Source organism: Notechis scutatus, chromosome 5 (genome assembly GCF_049901735.1).
Source record: "Notechis scutatus isolate UNSWTSFEM ecotype Mainland chromosome 5, rNotScu1.2, whole genome shotgun sequence".
Taxonomy (NCBI): domain Eukaryota; kingdom Metazoa; phylum Chordata; class Lepidosauria; order Squamata; family Elapidae; genus Notechis; species Notechis scutatus.
Genome location: NC_142013.1, coordinates 33,817,161 through 33,842,388, shown reverse-complemented (window position 1 = coordinate 33,842,388; position 25,228 = coordinate 33,817,161). Strand labels below are relative to the sequence as shown.

The following is a 25,228-nucleotide window of genomic DNA, read 5'->3' as shown; positions in this document are numbered from 1 at the left end:
GCCCCCCCACTGTCCGAGTGGACCTGTTGTAACACCCTCCTCCCAAAGGAGGCCTCAGCAGAAGCAAATACATCAATTTTGTAATGCTGAATTAAAGGTGATGGAGAGAGCCATGTTGCTGCTCTACATATTTCTGCTATAGGAGCTTGCGTGGCCCAGGCTGCTGAAGTTGTCACGCTCCTTGTTGAATGCGCCGTGATGCCCCTAGGCACGGGTAATGATTGAATCTCGTACGCCTTGGCTATCGTGGCTTTCAGCCACCTGCCTATAGTTGAAGGTGAGACCTTATGCCCCTGAGTAGTTGGATGAAAAAATATGAAAAGGGCTTCAGTCTTCCTGAAAGGAGCCATTCGATGTAAGTACGTATGGAGATCTCTGCGGACATCAAGTCAGTGCCATTGATGCTCTAGGCCCTGAGAAGGCTTGGGGTAAAAATTTGGGAGCACAAGTTCTTGTGCCCTGTGGAAGGCAGAATTGACTTTTGGTATGAATGTGGGGTCTGGTCGAAGAACCACTCTGTCAGTATGGAAGGTCCTTTCAGGCCGATAGAGCCGCTATTTCCGAGATACGTCATGCTGATGTTATAGCTACGAGGAAAACTACCTTGTATGTGAGAAAATGGAGACTAGTAGTTTTCAGTGGTTCAAATGGACCCTTCGTGAGTGCTGTGAGTACCTTGTTAATTAAGGTCCCAGGTCGGGTAACGATGTACCACTGGTGGACATAAATTTGTGGCGTCCCAAAGAAAACTCTTTATCCATCAGTGGTGGGAGATGGATGTTAGACCTTCCCAGGTCACCACCAAGGCAATAGCCGTCTTAAAAGTGTTTGGAGAGAGACCCCTGTCGAGACCATCTTGAAGAAACTCCAAAACTTGTGTCACTGATGGCGAAAATGGGTCCACCTTGGATTTGGTGCACCATTTATAAAAGATAATCCATGTGGCATTATATATACGGCTCGTAGAGGGTCCCTGGGTGAGCAGAATTTTGTGCAGTGGAATTTTCCACAGTTCTTCTGTGGACAGACCTCTGAGATCTGCGAACCACGGCCTCCTGGGCCAGTATGGTGCCACCAAGATCGCTTTCTCGTCCAGCAGCTTTTGGATCACCTTGAGTATCAGCGGGAGAGGGGGGAAAGCATAGAGGAGTCCCTGGGGCCACCAGCAACAGTTGATGTTCTCTGCCCCCTGGGATGGGTATCTCGAAATGAATCTCGGGAGCTGCGCATTCAGGGGAGAAGCGAACAGATCTATAACTGGAAGACCGAATCTCTGAACTGCCTCCTGAAACAGATCCGGGTGCAGGCGCCACTCTGACTGGTCGACTGTGGTCCTGCTCAGCCAGTCTGCCTATGTATTTGTGAGCCCGGAAATATGCTCCGTTGTGATGGAGCTCAAGTTCCTTTCTGCCCAAGGCACAGTCTCTCTGCTTCGCACATGAGTTGTTTTGAGTGGATACCCCCTTGTCGTTTATATGTGCTTTTGTTGTGACATTGTCTGTTAGTATGAGGATGTTTCTCATTCGAATATGAGGAAGGGAACTGCGAAGGGCCAGGTGGACTGCCCTGAGCTCCAACCAATTCATGCTGTTCAATCGGTCTGCTTCTGACCAACGTTCTTGAGCCGAGAGGGACTGGAAATGTGCTCCCCATCCAAACAGGCTGGCATCTGTAGTGATGGTGAGTCTGTGGGGCTCTTTCAGTGGGCAACCCTTGTTGATGGTCGAAGCGGTCCACCAGTGCAGAGAGAGCAGGACTTTTGTTGGAACAAATACTTGGGTCTTGGGAGTTGTTTCATCCTGATCTTTGGTATGGAAACAAGTACCACTGGAGCGATCTAGCATGGAACCGGGCCCAAGGGATGATAGAAATACAGGAGATCAGTAATTTGGACAAATCAGCTAGAGGAACCCGTTTGAGGGTTCTGATAGTCTGAGCTAAGTTTTTGATGCTCTCCTGCCTCTCAGGGGATAGAAACACTCTTCCCTTAACTGTGTCTATTACTGAACCCAGGTGAGATAAACAAGCCAAGGGAGGTAAATGACTCTTTGCCCAATTAATGGAAAAACCGTGTTGTTGAAGGGTTCGCAATGTGATTTGAGTATCCAATTCTGCCTGCCTGGATAAGGAAGATAAAATTAAAATGTCATCCAGGTAGCACTGCAGTCTTACAGGTGTGCCCCTAAGATGGGTGGCCAGAGCTGCTAAGACCTTTGTAAATGTTCTTGGGGCGAATGACAACCCAAAGGGTAGGGCGACATATTCAAAGTGTTGGTTGTTATAACAAAATCTGAGAAATTTGCTGAGTGAAGGTCTAATTGGTATGTGTAAATAGGCTTCTGTTAAATCCATGGAAGTTAAAAAGTCACCTTTTCTTATGCTAAGCAGAATGGATTGCAAGTTACTCATTTTAAATTTATGATAAACGAGGGAACAGTTGAGTCGTTTTAAATCTAAAATTGCCCTCCATCCCCCTGAACTCTTAGGGACTATGAAGAGTAGTGAGTAGAACCCTTGCCCTTGCTGATCCTGGGCTACGGGTTGGATAGCCCTGATTTCCAGTAAGTGACTGATCACTGTCTCCATCAGATTCCTTTTAAGAGGGTTCTTGGAGAGAGGGCATGTCATAAAAAAGTTCGGGGGTGTGGAGTGGAATTCTAGAGCCAGACCAAATCTAATGGTGTCTCAAACCCAGGAATCCGAAGTAGAAGTATCCCAACGGTCTGCAAAGAGCCTTAATCAACCTCCAATGGGGGCATAATCTCTGGATCTATTTTGGACGTCGGAAACCTCTGTTTCCTGCCCCCCTAAATGGTCTTTTTCCCTGTCCCCCCCTACGATTTCTGTTTGAAAAGTCCACTCTATCAGAGTGCTGGCTGCTCCTAAATCCCGATACTCTCTGAAATATAGGGGAGAAATGTCCCTGATAGTAGGGATGAAAGGAGCCTCTCCGAAAGGGCTGATAATTTCTGTTGTCTGAGCGACAAAAAGGGGAGGGGAGAATCTTCTTTTTACTGCTGGTCTCAATCAGAAGTGGATCCAGAGCAGCGCTAACTCCATCCATGCCTTCATTGTTTCTGGAACCTCATCTGGAAGGAACTCCTCCTGGCGTAGGCCGGCTGCCGTTGGCATGAAGGTTGCCTCAGGGGCACGTCTCGAAACCTGTAAACCTGATGTTATGGCCAAGATGGCATGGACAAATCTAAGGATATAGGGGTGCACTGAATCTGAGGCTGGGGAGTTGGAGTAGGGGGCTGGGAATTCCTCGCAGCCTCCCTTGCGCACCTTTCAATTTGCCTTTCAAACGCTTTTTGGCATTGGGTGGCATTTTTCTCTGCGGCCTTTGAAGGACTCTTATCTCTTTTAGATTTGTCTTGGGTCCGTGCCTTAGCTCCACCTCTACTTGCCACTGCAATTCTTCAAGCTACCTCAGACCTACGAGGTAACTGTATCAATGTAAATATGTAAATAGAGATTACACACACACACACACACACACACACACACACACACACACGGTATTCAGCTTTGTTCGGGTATTTTCCCACATCATTATAGTTGTGCTTTTAAAGTTGTAGCAACGTTTCAGCAGAATCTCATCTGCCATCACGAGGCTTCTGTATTGTGTTCGTCTGTGAGTCAGACTTTCACAGCCGTTTCTGTTTTAAATTTGGTGCTAGCCTACTGCTGTGCCAGAAATGTTTTTTTCTTCATCCTGATTCAATTCATCATATATATATATATATATATATATATATATATATATATATATATATATGGATCTTTGGTTATTCGGGTTTTCTCCCGCGTAAAATTTGGAGTATCTAGGTGACGTTTTGATGAAGTCTCATTCATCATCTTCAGGCTTGTGTCTTCGGCTTTGTGCTTCTCGGAGGAATGTGAGCTTGCAGCTGCTTCTTCCTTTTAACTGCTAGTGGGGGTGTGACTTGATTGGGTGGGGGCTTGGCTGTGTTCTGATTGGGTGGGGGTGTGTTCTCATTGGTTGGGGGTTTGGCTGTGTTCTGATTGGCTGTGGGTGTGTTCTGTTCAGGTGGGGGCTTGGTTGTGCTCAGGTTGGTCTTAGTTGCCGGGGGATTTGAATAAGATTCAATACATCATACACACACACACACACACACACACCATATATATATATATATATATATATATATATATAGTCAAAAAGCTGGAACACACTTCCTCACTAGTCCAACACATGGAAGCCACAGGTCATAGCATCAACTTCAATGGCACCAAAACCCTAGCCACTCTAGAAAACCCCAGCCACAGAATCATCAGAGAAGCCATAGAGATTGAAAAAGACCAGAAAGCATGAACAGAAGAGATGATTCCACCAGACTGTCAATCATTTGGAAGCCTGCACTCACAAACAAAAAATCTCCACACCACAAGCCAGGCAAACACCTGGGCACAAACAGATCCCCCCTGATACCTCCAGCTCAAACACACCCCAACCAGGCACCCAGATGAAACCTAGCTTCCTAACTAATGATAGCCATCCATTTACCCGGAGCCAAGCTGCACTAAAGGCCTCCAATAAAGTAACACAATGTTGCCAGCCAATCAAGATACAAAAAGAGCCAAAAAAACAGACAGAAGATATTAGAAACACCAATCAAGCAGAACACAGCAAACTCCAAGACCAATAAACACAGACCAAGACTTTCAACCAATCAGGGTGAAGAAAAAACCATTCTGGCACAGCAATAGGCTGCCCCAAATTCAAAGCTGAAACCACTGTAAAAGCCTGACTCACAGATGAACACTATACAGAAGCCTGATGATGGCAGATGAGATTCTGCCGAAACGTCAAGACAACTTTAAAAGCACAACTACTATGACGTGGGAAAATACCCGAACAAAGCTGAATGCCATACATGTAAGTACCACGAAAACTTAAGAATATATATATATATATATATATATATATATATATATATATATATATATATATATATATATATATATATATATATATATAGTGTATTGAATAAAAGATTCAATGCCTCAATATTCTGATAAATATCCACTATGCCAAATTTGAGAACTCTCAACGATAGGGCAATTCATTTGCAATTAATAGGCCTCAACAGCTATCTGCACAGGCTTCAGGCCTTGGTGCTGGCTGTTGATGCTATGGTTCTCCTTATATATATATTATGCAAACTGTGAGGGCAGCCAACAAGTACAAATGGTTTAATCTCCCAAACCAGAGCTAAAGGGAGTAGAATTTTTCTTTCCACTGGCTCTATGGCTAGAGCTTGGAGGAGGTTGAAGCCTCTCAACAGCAGAGACCAAACGATGCAAACCCAGCAGAGACCACACGATGCAACGTGATAATGGCCCCTGAGAATGTGCGCTAAAATGGTGGATGGTCCTCTGTTCAAAATGAAGCGGCCGTATTTTGGGAGCCAAACACAGCAGTACCTTCGCCACCCAACCAATTTTACCAGTGGCTACCTCGCAATTGAGCGGCGGGAATGGGAGAATCAGGGCTCCAATGCCCCCACCCCTGCGTTCTCCATGGGGAGGATGAAGGTATGAGAAGAAAATGCACGCTTTTTAAAAATGGTGTAGAACGTTCGAAATGCAATGGCAAGGGGACTAGCTTTTGGCACCGAGGATCGTTTGTGCGAAGGAAGGGAAATCACATCCTTTGAAGAAGTGCGATGCCTGTAATGGTAGGGTTCAAAGTCTCAGCCCTTATGGGCGCGATGCAGGCATGATGCAGGCAGAACACCGATGGCAATCTGTGATCATTCCGACTGCTTCCTATCTCTAATTGCAGTCAGATCTTGCCACTGAGAGCAATTTAGGGATTCTAGAAAAAACAGAGTTTTTGAAAACTATCCAAACCTCAAAGTTGTTCCTGCTCCGGCCAAGGAAAGCTGCCTATCGAACCAAAGGCTGAGCTAAAACTGGGGGACGCTAGGGAGGAGTAAGGGAGGAGTAAGAGCATCCTAACAATTAAGCCCAGCCTATCCGAGCAGAGACTAAGCACCTCCCCACTCTCTGTATGCTCGGAGCTCAATGGAGAATCCAGCCCTTACCACCCCGAGCCCCGCCATGCCCACCCAGTCAGCCACAATGACCACTCTCACCCAGGGCCCCCATGGGCAAACAAACTTCTGATATGACCTGCGACAGGATCAAGTTTGAGTTTATTCAAGAAGCTTCTTCGGTTCTTCAACTTCTAGAATTTCCTAGCCAGCATGGTTTGCTGAGGAATTCTGGGAGTGGAAGTTCACAAATGTTAAAATTGCCAAGTTTGAAGACTTCTACTTGCAAAACCTTACTGCAGTACAATATTTTGGAATGAAAGACTTAAATAGTGTATGTGTGCATGTGTTTGTGTGTGTGCATGCTTGAGTAAGTGTTCACTCCTGGCAACTGCTTAAACATGCTCTTACAGTTTCTTTGACAAATTTTTTAGAAGTGGTTTATCATTGCCTCCTGCCAAGGGATGAGATAGAAATGACTGGACCAAGATTACTCACTTGGCTTCATGTCTAAGGCAGGGTTAATACTCAAAGTCTTCTGGTTTCTAACTATGTGCCTTAACCATTAGATTAAACACACTGAAGCTAAATATATATAAAAAAATAATTATATATATATATATATATATATATATATATATATATATATATATATATATATATATATATATATATATATATATATATATATATATATATATATATATAGACGGACACAGAAGCCTGATGATGGCAGATGAGATTCTGCTGAAACGTTGCTACAACTTTAAAAGAACTACAATGACGTGGGAAAATACCCGAACCAAGCCGAACACCATACATGTAAGTACCATGAAACTTAAGAAAACATATATATATATATATATATATATATATTGAAAAACCATCCTGAGCATGTTTTGCCTGAAGGTAGAGCTTCAAAAAAAAAAAAAAAAAAAAAACCAAAACAAATCATGTTATAAATTAATCTTCTCTTTAACATGTTTTTAAATTCAATAGGTATTTGGTGGCAACCTAATTTTCTTTTAGTCAATTTTAGAATGTGTTACATAAATGAACAAAACCTAGAATAGGATAAATTATACATAGTCTTTGTCTCAGGTTTTTCCAGCCATCATGAACATTGCTGAGAATTTTCAGAACTGCAGTTATATATTCATAGAATACCCATTTGGGGAATAGCTACTCAGATGCTAATAGATATAGGAGAAAATTCCACTGCATTGTATAAGTAGTCAAATATTAGGAAGCACAAGTTACAGCAGATTTCACTCTTACTTCTTAACTTACTTCCCTTTCTCAAAAGGGAAGGGCAAGACATGACAAACAACTGCACGTACATGAATATGTTATGCTTGTCTGATTTTTGGAAATGCATCATTTATGTAAAATCTATGTTAGGGAAATTAACTATGACAATAAACTTACAGTAAATGTTAGGGACTTCTGATTCTGATCGTATTATCTCTGGTCCAGTTGGTCCAAAATATGTCACTGTGCAGGTGAACTGTGCACCAGTGTCATCCTTTGTTGGTTTATATTTTAGGGAAGATTTGATGGTATAGAGTCCGCTGGTTTTATCTGCATCTATTTGTTCATCTATGACAACAGCTTTTAAAAGAAAAAGAATGATTTACACAAAGTTATTTGTAAATAAAAAGTGCAAATTCTAGTGATTCTACTTAGGATATCCAAGTGGAAGTAATACTAAATTTGTGTATATCTATAGTCCTAAATTTATTAATTTAAATGGAATAACCGAATAACAATAATAGAGTTGGAAGAAACCTTGGATGTCTTCTAGCCCAAACCCCTCCTCAAGCAAGAGACCCTCTTGTCACTGATGCACACAAGCAGATTGAACCTCTAGGATAGGTTTGCATGCAGTTTAATTTGCCTTCCATTTCCATTGTCATTTTTCAAAAGGTTATAGCGCCCAGCCTCTTTGATGAGGAAAACAAAAGAAGCTTCACTGACTAAATAAGGCAAGACGATGAGAGATATATGTGGAAGACAGAGACTTCAGTCAACAGAGAAGAAAGTAATAAATGTAAAATATTTTCCCATTTCTCACATAGAAAATAATACTTAATATATATTGCAATGGGTCTAAATATGCCAGGCTGAATAATTTTGGTTTAAAATCTATTGGTCTTTTCAGACAATGGTCTGGATTCAAAGTTTTCAAATTTGTGCCACTCAAATCAGATCTGTTAAGATTCAGTCCTTTTGATTTCATGAGGACAAATCTATTTCAAAGTCTATCCTAAACACAGTCAACTTTACTTCCAGCCTGACTTTAGAAAGCAAACAGCAGACTATTAAGCTGCTCACAATGTTGAGGTGCTTAGTGGCGTTTCTATAACAAGAGACAATCCACATCCAAAGACCCATGTCTTCCGTGGAAAAAAATGACTGATAGGCAGCTGTAGTGATTAGTTTGGTAGCTTTCTAGAGAGATTTGTGTGACATGTAGATGTGTAGGTCATAAAAAGTACAGAAGCAGGTGAACTTTGATAGGAGGATAAGGGAGGCGGGTCATCTCCTTGGGAATTGAATGGCTTTATGACTTCATCCCAGCAGGTTAAAGGGTCAGTTATTGTCAGTTATCAAAGTGAAGATGCCTTCCAAGAGATAAGCTGCTCTTCAGTAGGGCTCCTGGACTTTGGGAAAGTTTCCCTCTTTCTGTAGACAACTCATAGAGAGGTAAGTGAGGATGAGTGTTTGGATTAGGTTTAGGGTGGAAGTGACGGCGAGAGGGTGAGGGTTAGGGTGAGGATGAGAATAAGAGTGAAAGAGTGAGGGACAGGCTAAGAGTCAGGGTGAGGCTGAGTCAGGGTTAAGATTAGGTGGAGGGGGATAGGGAGGGGAATGGGTATGGGTAATGACAGGAACCTAAGTCAAAAAGCGGAGGAGAGGGGACGATCAAGGAAAAGAGATGAGGAAGGGCAAAAAGAGATGGAGTAAGATGGGTAGGAGAGGGGAGGGGGACAGGACAAAGAGGAGAGGGAAGGGAAGGGAGGATGATAAAGAAGGGGAAGAAGGAGTGGACCTGGTAGGAAAGAAGGATAGGGAGGCAAGACGGAGGAGAAGGAGGAGGAGAAGGAGGAGGGAGGGAGGAATTCTAATGCCTTTATGACTTCATCAAGGCAGATTATTGCCAGACCTAAGGGAGAGGGAGGGAGGGAGAGGATAGGGGAGGGGAAGACAGGGGGAAAGGGATAGGGAAGAGGAAGCAGTGGAGGGCAAAGAGGTACAATGGACCAGGGTGGAGTAGCAGGGGGAGAGGAGTAGGGGGATGGGACAGGGAGGAGAATTAGAATTTGAATAGAATTAGAATAGAATACAAATAAAATATATCCATAATAGAATTAAAAAGCATAGATTAGAATCAGAATCACTTTAATGATTTGGAATTGGAACTATAGAATAAATAAAAGTATATATAAATCTATCATCTCTCTCTCTCTCTCCACATATGTATGTATGTATGTATGTATGTATGTATGCAGGTCTTGGCATGTTCGGGTCATTTCCCGTGCAAGATTGAGAGCATCTTGGCAATGTTTCGACGAGGTCCCACTCACTGTCTTCAGGCTGGTGCTTTTGGCTTTGTACTTGTGCGAGCAAAGCGTGATTGGAGCTGCCATCTCCCTATATATACTGGTGGGGACGTTGGCTGTGTTGTCATTTCTTGATTGGTTGATGGAGTTGATGTTTGCAGATTGGCTGGCTTTTTCGTAAGAACATGTGTGGCTGATGTATTGGCTGTGTGTCTATCAGCCTCCTGTGTTGTAATGACCTGGGTAATGGGCTGTGTGATGACCTTCTGAGTTCTATTGTTGTGACATCCTGGGTCTTGTGCTGTAATCTCCTGGGTCGTTGGCTGTGTTGCAACATCCTGAGGTTTTGTGGTGTAACCTCCTGAGTTCTGTGATGTGATATCCTGAGCGGGTGGCTGTGATGTGACGTTCCGGGTTTTGGTTTGGCTCCGAGTTTGAAGCCTGGATATGTGTTCATGGCATGTGTCCGTTTGCTTGGTTTGCGGGTCAGGGTGTGTGACAGCTGGTGATGCAGCCATGGTCTGGTTTCTGGACGGTGGTTGTCTTTCGTCTATGGGATGGGTTTGGGTTTGAGTCTGGTGAGGGAGAATGGTGGTAGTGTCATGTGTTGTTTTGGGTCCGGTGTTGGTTTTCAAGGCTGGGACTCGTTTGTTGGTGAGGGCTAGTTTCCAGATGTCTGGTAGGTGGGAGGCATCGTCCCGTTTATTCATGTTATGGGGGTGTTTCTCTATTTTGATGGCTTCCCTGATTATTCTCTTGTTGAAGTGTTCAGTATTGGAGATTAATTTGGTTCCCTCAAAATTAATTTCATGTCCTGTGGCTTTAAGGTGCTGGAAAAGGGAGGAAGTATTTTCTTTTTTTCTGACTGCGTTCTTGTGTTCTGCGATGCGTGCATTTATTCTCTGTTGGTTTGTCCAATGTATGTGGCTGGGCAATTGTTGCATGGTATTTCATAAACTCCTTGGTTTTCTAGCTGGATCCTATCTTTGGGGTTTCTTAGGATGTTGGCTATTTTTTGGTCAGTGCCAAAGACTGTCCTGATATTGTGTTTGTGGAGAATTTTGCTGATTTTATCTGTGGTGCCTTTGATGTAGGGGAGGAGGGTGATACCATTGTCCTGTTCTGTGTCTCGGTTTCCGGGAGGTGTCTCCCTTAGGATTAGGTTGGTAATTGTGCTTCTTTGGAAACCATTGGAAATTAATACGTTTGTGAGGGTGTGTAATTCTGTTCTCAGATGGTCTGTCGGCTAGGCGTTTGGTTCTGGAGATGAGGGTCTTGGCTACGGAGTTGATCTGTGCAGGGTGGTGATGGGATTGTGCATTTAAGTAGCGGTTGGTGTGTGTTTTCTTCCGGTGGATGGTGTGTCCTAGGGAGCCATTGGCTTTTTTGTAAATTAGGACATCCAGGAAGGGAAGATACCTCAGCCACACATGTTCTTACAAAAAAGCCAGACAATCTGCAAACATCAACTCGATCAACCAATCAAGAAATGACAACACAGCCAACCTCTCCACCAGTATATATAGGGAGATGGCAGCTCCGATCACGCTTTGTTTGCACAAGCACAAAGCCGAAAGCCCCAGCCTGAAGATGGCGAGTGGGACCTCATCGAAACATTGCCAAGATGCTCTCAATCTTACACAGGAAAAGACCCAAACACGCCAAGACCTGCATACCTGTACCCGTGAAAATCTATGAAAACACACACACACACACACACACACACACATTGCTTCAGGATCAATTTGAGTTTTACACTGCACTTATTTTTTATACTGCTTTATTTATGAATGCATGATTCAATAATAATATGGCTTATCAACTGGTTTATCACAAGAATCTGAAGCTGGTTTGGACTGAGAGGAAGTGATTGGTCCCAAATCAGCCTGTTAGCTTTGGGCCTAAGGAGGACTAAAACTTAAGGTTTCTCATATAGCAATTATAACATGCTAGCTCTTAGATAACATTTTTAAATAACTACTTTAAATTGTAGCAATAATTGTTATTTTAAAAAATGTCAAAAATACAACAAAACTCAGCCAACATTGTTTACTATGAGCCAGCAGTGTGCAGCAGCAGCCCAAAAAGCTAATGCAATCCTAAATTGTATTAACAGAGGGATACAATCAAGATCAAGGGAAGTACTAATACCACTCTATAAAGCCTTAGTAAGACCACACCTGGAATACTGCATCCAGTTTTGTTCACCACATTATAAAAAAAGATGTTGAGACTCTAGAAAAAGTACAGAGAAGAGCAACCAGGATGATTAGGGGACTGGAGGCTAAAACATACAATGAACGGTTGCAGGAACTGGGCTTGGCTAGTCTAGTAAAGAGAAGGACCAGGGGAGACATGATAGCGGTCTTCCAATATTTGAGGGGCTGCCACAGGGAGGAAGAGGTCAAGCTATTTTCTAAAGCGCCTGTAGGCCAGACAAGGAATAATGGATGGAAAGTTAATTGCAGCACTGTTAACAAGGCTAATGATTTCCATGCTTAAAATAACTTACTCTAAGCTGACTGAAGATAAAGAAACATGCATGCAGTAACATCTAGAAACAAAATCCTACCTTCTTCAGCATGCTGCAAAATAGCTCCATTCTTAAACCATGTTATGTTTCCTGCAGGATAACCATCTCTTGTAATACATTCCCCAAGCTAAGAATTCAAATACACGATTTGGTTATGGACATTGCATATTCTTTTGTTCATAATAGATAGCCTTTACTTAATGAACATTTGTTCAGTGACCGTTCAAAGTTACGATAGCGGTGAACTATTTGTAGTTCAGGTAGTTCAAGGACATCACGTCCTTGAAATTATGACCACGGAGTGCCTCCAAGGCCATGTGATCAAAATTAGAGTCACCATCTACACTGACAACAGAAGGATGTGGTTCAATTTTACCTCACCCACCTTATCTGTTCATCTCTGCCCTGCGTTCTGCTGCTCTTGCTGCTGAGGGCAAGCCCAGGTCCATCTTAGCAGCAACAGGTGGAAAAAGACACCAAAGATTTATTGGTGGCAGGTGACATATTGAGGGATATTGAGTGGCAGGAGCAGCAAATACTGGGGGTAGCAGAGAGCAGGACATTTGGGGCAGCGAGGCAGTGGAATTCAGAGTGAACAAAAAAGCGGAGATGGGTGAGCGTTATAGGCAGGTGTGGGGAGTGGCTTAAAGTAAACATGGATGGGCAGGAGAAGTGTGAGGTCCTAGTGTAATGACTGCAGTGACGACTACTGAAATTGCCATCCATTTTGTTAATGGAAATTCTGCTCCCAGTTAGCTCATCAAGTAAGGACTACCAGCATACTTAAAGTTATTATTTTCAACACATCTATTCCTGTATACTTTTATTTAAAAAAAGCTTTCCTCATAATGATGGATGATAGTAATTGTGCTGCAGATGATGTGCTTTCTTTGCAGTTACAATACCAATATACTAATATGGGATTCACACTAAATCGCTCTACTGTGCCTTATATATAGGAAGTCTCAAGACTTTCCTGTTACATTTTGTCTTGCAAGTCTTCATTTCATTAAGCCTTTAATTCAATTGTTGTATACCCCAGATCTCATATAATAGATAGATCACATATATGTATAAATCAAGGGCAGGGCTTTGAATTCCAGCTCTAATTCACTCTAAGTAGCATGATTAATCATTAGAGATTATGAGAATTTCAACATTTGGAGGGCCACGTTTTCGTCAGTCCTCACATATTCTCTATTCATTTTTTAGTCCTAGTGTAGTTACTGGAACATGGATATACTATGAAAGAAATATAGGAAATTAGAAGATTTTAGATATAAGGATAAATTACTTGAAATTATCAAATAACTGGAGATATTGGTCTATAAAGAAAATCCTGCATGAAATTAAAAATAAATTACACACGTAAGATATCTATTAAACCATAATATAGGGAGTCCTTGACTTACAACCACCATTGGGACTGGAATTTTGATCCTTAAGTAATGTGGTCATTTAATGATTCATCATATGACTAGATCCAATTTTATGTTCACTTTTATTGTAGTTGATAGGCAAATCACCATGGTGGTTAAGTAAATCACATAGTCGTTATACAAGTCCCGCTTTCCCAATTGACTGTGTTTGTTGGAAGCTGGCTGGGTAGGTTGAAAATTTTGACCACAAAAAACTGCAACCATTTTAAATAACAGCCAGTTGCCAAGTGCCAAAATTGTGATCATGTAACTAGGCTGATGGTGTGATGATTGTAACTTTGGAGATGGATCATAGGTCACTTTTTCCAAGGCTTCTGAAATTTTGAACTGTCATTAAATGAATGACCATAAATTGAGGACTACCTATTATTATACCTAAGAAGGGAAGGTGATGATAGTGACTGAATGAATAAATTCCACAGATTTATTCCATGAATAAATTCCACAGATAAAGCTATGGAATCTTTATATATGTTTAGATTGCAAAATGTAGAAAATAATTCTGCTTGAAATGTTTTCCTAATCCTCTTTACAGACCAGGGCTACATTATCTTTAGCAGCAATTTATTCCATAAACAGGTTTCAATATGCAGATAGCTGTATTTACATGCAATCTGTAAAATGTAGCCAATAGATGTAGTCTACCTTTAAGTCTTTTTTATTATAAAATAGCTTCTTTTTTATAATTACATTATTTCCTGTTTGCTGCCCAATATGCTACATAGCATGGGAGGAGCTAGTGACAATGATAATGCTTTTTTAAGTCCTAAAATAAGGCTTTCTTTTGACATACTAAATTCATGTAAAAAAATAGCAAAATAAGACAGTGGTTAGCAAGCTCAAGAAACAAGACAGTGAGGCTGGCAAGCTCAAGAAACAAGGACAACCTGGATTTCTGTAACAGAATTTTGACAGCCCATAGAAGCAATTCTCCCGCTTAACGTACAGCTAGTATAATTAGTGGAGTTGCTCTGTATCTTCCCTACAAGGAAGATTCAACAAATCCCTTTTGTGGATTTAAGTGTCCCTTTTGCCACAGTCCCTTTTCTATTCTGTTTTCCAATACATTTTATAACAGATCAGCTTAAAGGTAATTTAGCAGGAAAAAATTGTTCACTTACCAGCTTCAGCTCTTCTGTTTCTAGAAATTCTGCTTGATTTACAATTTCAGGCTGTGATGGCTGCTCTGTTGTTGTTGTTGTTGTTGTTGTTGTTTAGTGAAAGAAAATGATAAAAATCTGAGTTATATTTCAACTTTCAGATATTTGGGACTGAGTCACATACAGGGAGTCCTGAATGCATGACTGCCTGGCACCATTCAAAGTTACAACAGCACTGAGAAAGTAATTTTACAGTCCTCCTTGCACTTATTGTGATCACAGCATCCCTAAGGTCCTGTAATTGAAATCGAGCACTTCTCAACAAGTGGGTATTTGCAACCTTGGAAGTGTCCCAGAGTCACGGCCATTTGCACACTTTGCAGCTGACTTCCAACAAATAACAATCAATGGAGAAGCCAGTAATAAAATCACAAATCACACTCAGATGATATCTCAATTAATGACAGCTGGTGATTTCTTAATAACATCACACAAGTGAGGTCATTAAGTCAGTTGCAGCCATGCCATATCTTGCTTATTAATAACTTAGTGACAGAGTTGGCAGGCCCAACTGTAGTCATTACGTGAGGACTACCTGCATGCAGATTTCTCAACATGGATGGAATCAAATCATGTGAGAAACTGAAAACTTTATTGTAACAGAATTATATTTTTGTATTATTTATACAAAGAATTCAAATAATAGTAACAATATTGATAGATCTAAGCCATCTGCTCTGTTAGGGTTTGAGGATTAACCCCTAGCAGAGTATTTCAGCAGTAGTCAAGCCAGGCAACCAAAGGAGAGCGGAAGGGCCCCAGAGTATACACACACTGAACACAAACACTGTTTGTAGTTTAAATAGTTTTTAATCCAGTTAGAGTTTAAGCATTGTCATTCAGTCCATTAAGTCATTCACAGTATTTCCATCCAGTAAGACTCACTAGTATAGTCCAAGTTTAAGAGTCTCTTGCAATATCTTTATCAGCCGATAAAGATATCTTTTCCTCCTCCGGTTTCACTTTCCAGAGAAACAAACGCTGGATATTCAGTAAACAGTAGCAAACAAGAACAGTTCAGTCACAGGCACTCACAGTCAGTAATCACAGTTAGTCGCAGCAGCACACAGTTACAGTAGCACACAGTTACAGCCAGACAGTAAGCTTTCCAGCTTCTAATGCTTCCTTATATTGTAACTTCTAACCGCACCCTTAATCGGCTAATTGCCTGCTGCATTGTGCTTAAAGTGATAAGCACTTAAACCATGATATCTAAGTTTTATATATTTATTCACCCAAACCATATTTGGTATCAATGTTATACCTAACATACTCCCCTTTGGGTGATATAAATATATAATACCTTTACAATCTTATCCCATATTTTTCACAACTCTCTTGGTGCTTACTGGCACCTTGGGCTTTAGTAAAATTATCAGCTAAATTGTCCTCCGACATACAGTATTCTAGCTGAATCATCTTACTTCTTACAGATTGTCTCACGTTTAGGTATCTTAGATCTGTATGCTTGCTCCTTGTTTTTACTCCAATATTTGTGGCCATTTGAATTGCTGCCTGATTATCTTCATGTATAATTATAGGATAATCTACAGTTATACCTATATCAATTAACATTTGTTTATACATTATTAATTCTGTACATAACAATGATAAACAGGAGAATTCTGCCTCCATAGTAGACAAACTTATATGCTGTTGTCTTATTGACTTCCAGCCTATTAATGTATTACCCAGCATTATGGCTGTTCCTGAAGTCGACTTTCTAGTGTCTCTTTCTGATGCAAAGCTAGCATCTGCATAAGCACACAAAATTAAATCACCCTTTGGTTCTAAATACAATGAATAATTCATTGTCTTTTTAAGATATCTTAATATCCTCTTAGCTGCAATCCAGTGTCTTTCACATGGTGCAGAATTGAATCTAGCCAATTGATTCACACAGTACGATATATCTGGTCTAGACCAATTACTAATATAACTCAAACTACCAATTAAAGATTGATAAATCACCTTATCAAACTCCGGGCTTTGTACATCAGTGTTGCTAAACTCCTGACTCATTGGAGTCTTAGCTGGCTTACAAAGCTCCATCTTGTAATCTTTTAACAATTTGCTTATCTTATCTTCCTGAGATATCTTAAAACCTTTCCGTGTTTTCTTTATATTCAAACCGAGATACTTTTTATCTCCCCTAATTGCTTGATCTTTATTCTCTTTCCTAATGATGCTATTATTTTATTTGCCTCATCATTAGTTTCCGTTATCAATGCAATGTCATCTGTGAATAGTAATAATAATGATACTTTCCCATTTGTCTCCCTCTTAAACAGACATGGATCGGCTAAACCAGCTTTAAATCCTATATTGTCTAGTTCCTTTACAATATACTGGTTCCATTCATAGCCTGATTGTTTAAGACCATAGAGACTTTTCTTTAACAACCAACAATCATTATTATCCTTATTTTCACTTTTAATACCAACAGGTTTTTTCATATAAATAATATGTTTTAATGGGGCGTGCAAGTAAGCAGTTTCCACATCTAAATGGTTAACTATATAGTTTTTACTAGCTGCCCACACTAAAGCTGCCCTCAAGGTTGCTGCTTTAAGACTAGGTGCAAACACCTCATCGTAGTCATTAGCATTCTGCCTAAAACCTTGAGCTACTAACCTTGCCTTATGGATTAAATTACCATCTTTATCTATTTTTACCTTAAATATCCATTTGCAGCCAATGGATTTCTTACCTGCAGGTAATTTGGCATTTTCATACACCTTCATATCTCTTAATGAATTCAGTTCCTTATTCATTGCTGCATACCATTTTTCTTTTTCCTTATTAGGATACTTTTAATTTCTTCAACAGAATTAGGAACTTGATTAATCTGGCACACTGTGTTAGCCTGGTACCTATCAGGCGGTCTAGATATACGTGTAGTTCTTCTGGGAATTACTGGGCTTACAGGAGGACTTTGTTGAACTTCTACCTGTTCATCTTCCTCATCCTGTTCAGCTATTGAATCTGTTTCTTCCTTTATGGGCACTATTTCATCCTGTATTTGTCTCTTTACTTTATTTTTAAAGTTACAGGGATAACTAATGGGATTTCTATAGGATTCAATAATTACATCTTTATTGGCATCCTGTTCTAATTTCTCCCATCCTTCATGTTCTAGAAATTGGGCACTAGCACTACATAACACTTTAGATGTGCCTTTCTCCCAAAATCTATATGCCCTATGGTTTGCCTGATAACCAACGAATAAAAATCTTTAGCTCTATGTTGCCCTTTTTTCTGAGTTGTGCAGGAATATGCACCCATGCTGGTGCACCAAATGTGTGCAGGTAACTTAGATCAGGTTTCCTGCCATGCCATCTGGTAAATGGTATTTCACCTGTTGTTGTATTAACAACGTTGTTCAATATGTTATTAGCACACATTGTAGCCTCCCCCACAAAGAATCAGGTAACCCAGAATCATTTAACATTGTTCTAACCATTGCCTGTAGTGTTTGGCCTCTTCTTTCAATAAAAGCGTTATGTTCTGGCCTGTATGGAGCAGACTTCTTATGCTCTATTCCAGCTACCTTAAGTCTGTTCTGGAATTTGTTATTAATAAATTCCGTGCCATTATCTGTCACCAGGGTTATCAGTTGTCGTTTAGACTTTCTTTCAGCAAACCTAAGCCAATTGAAAAAATGTTGATATGTTTCAGTTTTGCTTTTCATTAAATAGCAAAACCCATATCTAGAATAATGGTCCATAATGCTCAGTATATATCTAGCACCCCCATACTGGGTTTCTTTGGACCTATTATGTCTGCAAATACTACTTCTAAAGGTTCTTTTGTTTTGAAACCATTTAGCCTATTTGCAGGCAATACTTTGCTCTTATCTTCACAGCAAACATTACAACGCAAATATTTATCACAAGGTTTTAACCTTATTCCTTCAGATAACTCAACTGTACGTTTTAGCATTTTAAAATTTACATGCCCCAAACGCCTATGCAATAAATGGATACATTCATCATGAGGCTTTATATTATTAAATACAGTTTGTGCCTCCCCTTTCTTACTATTATCTAAGACATATAATGTTCCATTTAAAGCTGCAGTAACCCTTTTGTTATCTTTTTCAATTATGCAATTATTATCTTTAAAAGTAATTACATAACCTAATTTATCTAATACCCTTACTGAAAGCAAATTAAACTTTAGTTGCGGTACATACAACATTTTTATATCCTGGTTTATGTACGGACAATGTGCAAAACCTTGACCTTTCGCGTTAAGATTCCAGCCGTTTGCAAGTGATATATGTTGAGAACTTGTAGACATTTTTATAAATTTTGTCTTATCTCTTGTGATGCAGTGGGATGCGCCACTGTCAACCACCCATAAATTATTCTTCACATCAGAGTTGCTAAACGTGGCTAGTTCAAATGCTTTCTTTGGCTTTTTTACATTCTGGCTTTTTCTCTTTTTGCAGAATCTTGCCAAATGTCCTCTGCCTCCACAATTAAAACACTTTTTAATTGTGTATGCCGTTGAAGATAAATTCTCTTCTTCCAGGTGCTTTACTTTGCTTTGCTGGTTTCTTTCAAGCTTTGAAGATAATTTCTCTTCTTTCTTATCTTCTCTCAGCTCGTCACGCTCACGCCTTCTTCTGGCTTCTTCTAGTAGCCTGCCTGTAATCTCGGTTAATGAGAGGCTTTCTTTTGGCAATACCTCTAACGAAGTCACATAGTCATCATAGCTTTGATCTAATGAAGATAATATTATGTAGACTTGTTGCAGTTCATTAAATATAAGCTCTTTTTCTTGCAAATCTTGAAAAATGCTCTTCATACAGTTTAAATGAACTAACATATCTCCATTCCTCTGAAGATGCGTTCGAAAAAGCTTCCGTGTAAGATTTATATGTGCTCCTACACTGTCCCGAACATAAATCTTCCTGAGGTTCTCCCAGCAGTTTGCAGCATTTTCTTCTCCACGAATATGGACAAGCTGCTGATCACAGAGAGTCAGTCCTATGATGCATAAAGCCTGCTCATTCTTCAGTTTAAAGTCTTGTAACTTTTCGTTATCATCATCATTAGCAGGATCCCAGCTACTCACATCTGGTGGGTTTGCTATAATGTCCCACAAACCTTCTCTGCGTGAGAAGTAAACTACATTTCATTGACCATGAAACATAGTTTGTTCCATCCAGCCTGGATATCATGGACAGTTGTGACAAATTTACTTGTGCCATTACTCTTCAGATATTTTGACTATTTTAAACTAATTAAAACAGTTTGTTTTTACAGTAATGTGCAACTCACACCAACTCTCTCTGCTATATCCTGGTTAGTTAGACTATGCTGCTGGGCCCATAACCAATGTTAGGGTTTGAGGATTAACCCTAGCAGAGTATTTCAGCAGTAGTCAAGCCAGGCAACCAAAGGAGAGCGGAAGGGCCCCAGAGTATACACACACTGAACACAAACACTGTTTGTAGTTTAAATAGTTTTTAATCCAGTTAGAGTTTAAGCATTGTCATTCAGTCCATTAAGTCATTCACAGTATTTCCATCCAGTAAGACTCACTAGTATAGTCCAAGTTTAAGAGTCCTTGCAATATCTTTATCAGCCGATAAAGATATCTTTCCTCCTCCGGTTTCACTTTCCAGAGAAACAAACGCTGGATATTCAGTAAACAGTAGCAAACAAGAACAGTTCAGTCACAGGCACTCACAGTCAGTAATCACAGTTAGTCGCAGCAGCACACAGTTACAGTAGCACACAGTTACAGCCAGACAGTAAGCTTTCCAGCTTCTAATGCTTCCTTATATTGTAACTTCTAACCGCACCCTTAATCGGCTAATTGCCTGCTGCATTGTGCTTAAAGTGATAAGCACTTAAACCATGATATCTAAGTTTTATATATTTATTCACCCAAACCATATTTGGTATCAATGTTATACCTAACATGCTCCTAACCAGAAAAAGTATAAGTTGTAAATATCAAAAAATATGTTGATTCAATTGACAACTGAGAGAAAAAAAAGCAAATTCAGCTTTAGAAATCAAGCAAAGACTTAAAATAAAATTGTCAATATTATAATTCATTTATACAAACCTAGTAAGACTGCATGTGAGATATTGCACAATTCTAATTACCACATTTCTAAAAGGATATAATAGATTTATAGAAAGGGTAACAAAAATTAACTGAGAAATCAAATAACATCCTTATAAGAATAAGCTACGTTTGGTTCTTTTAGGCTTGGAAGAAAGGTAGTGAGAGAATGGGGGAAGGGATTGGTGGTATGATTAAGGTATGAGCTATATGAATTTGTGCACAACTCCAAAAGTAGTTTTTCTCCTTTTTTTGAAAATACTAGGCCCATGGGCCATCCAAAGAAACTGACTGGAAGGAGATTTTGAATAGAGAAAGGAAATACTTTTTGCTTGCAGTACATTATTAACCTGTGAAATTCATTACCACAGCACAAGATGATATCCACTGATTTGCATGACATTAAAAAGGCATTGAATAAATTAATGGAGGATAGTTTTATCAACTCTCTTGAACAGTCAATGTTATCTCTGAGTAGAGGCAGCATGTCCGCAATACCAGATGAAAGAAAATAATATGAGAGACAGAGTTCCATTTCCTGATTGTGAAAATCTGTTTGGCAAATTTTGAAAAAAAATGCTCAATTAAAATTGGCAGGACTATTCTTATATTCTCATGGTAAATTAACCTCACAAAAACTAAAAATAGGTTGGAGATTAATGGAACAATTATAACACTATATCTATTCTCTCTCCCATTAAATTGACAGCAAGATTTATTCCTTAAAAATTTTCTCCTAGTAATCCTCCCCAATTTGCTTCATAGATCAGAGATTTTAGTTTTTCAATGCTATAAGAAAGAAGTGCTCCTTCTTTCACCCAGCATGGAAATAGAGCAAAAAATATATGAAGCCATTATTGTTTCACATTAGTTTTTAAAGAAAAACTTTTTGAAGAGTGAATACAAAAACAATCTCTATATTACTCTTGATGCATATATATTCCCATGCAAGTTCCACTGGAATTATTTATTACAGTACATAAGATATAGATAAATATTTGCTTTCTAATGTTGAGTTTTAAATATTTAAAAGTGTTTTTAAATGTATAAAAGTTTCCACAACTGGATTTCAATTTGAGGGAATAAAAATTTGTTCTGGCAGATATGCCAGAAGTGGTATTCAGCAGGTTCTGACCAGTTCTGTAGAACCGGTAGCAGAAATTTTGAGTAGTTTGGAGAACCGACAAATACCACCTCTGACTGGAGATTTTACAGTATCCTTCCATGCCCACAGAACTGGTAATAAAAAAATTTGAATCCCACCACTGAGATATGCTGAATCTTTTCAAATTATTGCTCAAAAAGTGAATGCTTAATGACAAAGATTATGTTACAGAAGTGATTGTTTTCAGTTTGTGTACTTTTCTCCTCAGCTCTGTTAATTTTAATTAATGAATATTTAGAGCAATGTTTCTCAATTTTGGCAACTTTAAGATATATGAGCATCAATTCTGGGAGCTGAAGTCCATGTGTCTTAAAATTGCCAAGGTTGAGAAACATTGCATTAGATTATCCTTTCCCAGGTTGATGTTCTCCAGATGGGAAGTACTAAAAATTTCAGAATTGCAATTCACCATTTTTCAGGGAGTGTTCAACCCCTTACTTTGGAAGGCACCATTCTGGACAAGCATGACAATTACAGGAAAAATGTTCCATGAACTGAGTACTGAGAATTGCAGTTCAATAATATCACAGGCTAGAACAAAGTAGCAGGGATAAAAGTTCAATTTGATTTAAAATTAACTTAAATGCAATCACTAGGATTATTTTTCATTTAATTTTTAATTTATGTCACAGGAGAAATTACAATTCATTGGTAATTATTGAAGAGAGCTCTTGAAGGCTTTCAGTGACCCTGACGTCATATCCTTCTGTTAGAGGAATTAAGCAGTACTTACTGAAAACTTTGACGAGTGTAGCCTGTTCAAAGACATTGTCTTCAGTTACAAACATGCATACAAATTTCTTTTCATCTCCAATTCTTGCATTATTAATGGACAGGGTATAATTTTCAGAAAGACTTATTCGGTCTTTGTATTCTGGTACATTGTCATATTGGGCACTTGGCTTTTTTGCAGATCGCAACGCAATAGACTCTGAAGCCTTGTTTGCAATTTCCTAGAAGGGGGAAAATATTTTATCAAATTTATATGGCTGCTTATCTCACATCAGATGACTCTCTTATCTCTCTCTCAAATGTTTTATGCCACTTCAATAATTCAGAGCTCTTCATAACACTTATTTTATATTTACACAATACATATTATGAACAATTAAAATACATTCAGTTTTTAAAGGCTTCTGAATTCAATTTTTTATTTAAATGTATCACAACCCTGGGAAATTATTGAAAGCAGAATATAAAGATTTGGCCATTGAGGAACCAGTTTTTTCCAATCTGATAACTGGCCAATTTCCAGATTTCTCAGCAATAGCCCACACTGGCTTAGATTGTAGACTAACTTCACAAAGCTTTTGAGTTTGTGAGGCATTGACAATACAGCATGTCATTCAAAAGATTTTTAAAAAAATCTGTGGAGCACAATAAATCAATAGTTGTTAAACAGTTTGACCCAGTTAACCCTTTCCCCAGTCTTGAATAATATCTACTTTGGTATGTTGTGCCTGATTACTTCTCATTACAGAATAGAGTTTTATTTATTTATTTATTTATTTGATTTCTAGAAATATAGTAAAATAAATTTTCTCAATTCCTATTTAAAATATCAGAGTTTACTTTTCCTACTCTAGAAGAAAATAATTCCAAGTTTTCACAACTTTTTTTAATCTTTCAGCATTCCTATGTAGAAGTATGTCAGCACATCACAAGTAGAATAAAACTCAGTACATTTATGTATGTGTGTGTGTGTTCACCTTTGTGTGTAAGTTTATACTGTTTATAGGTAGGTCAGGCCAGAGATTATACTTCAGCAGATGATTTGGGAAAAAAGCAGAAATATATGAACATCAAATCACAAATTAACTCTGCAGTATTACCTCCACAAAATAAGCTCATATACCAAGTTGGATCGAGAGAACCAAGCACAATTCCAGAGATTAATTACATACTAAATATGATACTACCTGCAGCATCAAAAGCAAATTGTTGCTTAGTATTTGTTAGGAAAACATAAGTGAAGAAAGTTAAACAACTCATATTTTTCTCATAGCTCCCACAATATTTTGTTCAACACTACTGTAAGAAAATATTTGATTCAACAGATTTGTTCATATGCAGCCAAAAATTATCAGGAAGTATCCAATTCTGAAGAAATAAAAGTCACTAAGCATCTGAAGAAGCCTTTAATTTGATGACCTTGAGATGTACTTATCTAATTAGCTTATTTCTAGTAAAGCCCACCGAGATTATATTACCTTATGCAATGAGTTACTGTACTACTGAATCTGTGCTATCCAATTTTTTTTCTTGTTTTGTTGTATAGTTGACAATATTGTTAAAATAGCTGAAAAGTACTAAGAAGAAATATTCAAAGCTTGTAAAAACCCAAGTTTTGCAGAAGAACAAATAATGTTTAAAACAAAAAAAGGAAGTTTAGTCACCTTTATTCTCCTTCCCTGAAATAATTCAATCAGAACATTTATAACCAATCACCTAGAATTTGACATATTTCCATTCTGCAAACAAGAGACCATTAGGTGGTAATTGCACAAAAGATATGTACATGCACCTTCAGATAGCAGAGTCTGGAAGAAGGTTGAAGAATTGATAGGAATGCTCATGAGGAGTTTGTTTCAGGTCACATTTGTCAGTATATTTATTGAAGTCTTATCTCTTGACATTCCAGCACTTTCTTGTACTATTAAGTAAAGATGGAGCTTTTTCCCCCAAGCCTCTAGTAGTGTACACAGACTTGCTACATCAACTCAGATAAACACGCATTCACTGAATAATTCAACTCAGAACATTTCCTTGCCAAAACAAAAGGCAAATAAAGAAAAAAAATCACAAAACCTAGAAAGCCCTTTCTTTCTTTGTTAGAAAGCTACAACTGGATTATTGGTTGTTGTAAGAATGGGCTATTTATTCTATAGTGCTTTCAAAATGTTATGAGAAGCGGGAACAACTGCAACAATTTTTATTAGCATTCTGCTGGACCTGTATTTGGTCTCCTTTATGCAGGCAGTGCACTTTCAGACACAATATGACACACAACTATTGATTCTATGAACTTGCTTCATGTTGCTATAGTGAGGATGAAAAACAGTGTGTATAAAACAATGTGAGCGTAATAAAAACATAGCAATAGGCTTTTTACCACAGTGAAACATTGGTCTAACAACTATGCAATTTGTTTCAAAAGGAGTGAACAAATTATTATGGATCTTTTATCCTAATGAACTCTAAGAGAAGTGGCATATTGCTAATAAGCTTCTGCATAAAAACACCAAAAGACTTATTTATACCACA

At 38.9% G+C, this 25,228-nt stretch overlaps 1 protein-coding gene across 2 annotated transcripts in view; it reads right to left on the bottom strand.

Annotated features, from left to right (window-relative positions):
• The window catches only part of ALCAM (activated leukocyte cell adhesion molecule), a 109,157-nt gene that overhangs the window by 19,425 nt on the left and 64,504 nt on the right, over nucleotides 1-25,228 (bottom strand). For both annotated transcript variants that reach the window (XM_087966494.1, XM_087966495.1), the window contains exons 3-6: nucleotides 22,698-22,917; nucleotides 14,677-14,741; nucleotides 12,156-12,243; nucleotides 7,449-7,631 (exon numbers count right to left, since the gene is read on the bottom strand). In XM_087966494.1, coding sequence (XP_087822620.1) covers nucleotides 7,449-7,631; nucleotides 12,156-12,243; nucleotides 14,677-14,741; nucleotides 22,698-22,917 — 556 coding nt within the window. The remainder of the gene's footprint in view (nucleotides 1-7,448; nucleotides 7,632-12,155; nucleotides 12,244-14,676; nucleotides 14,742-22,697; nucleotides 22,918-25,228) is intronic.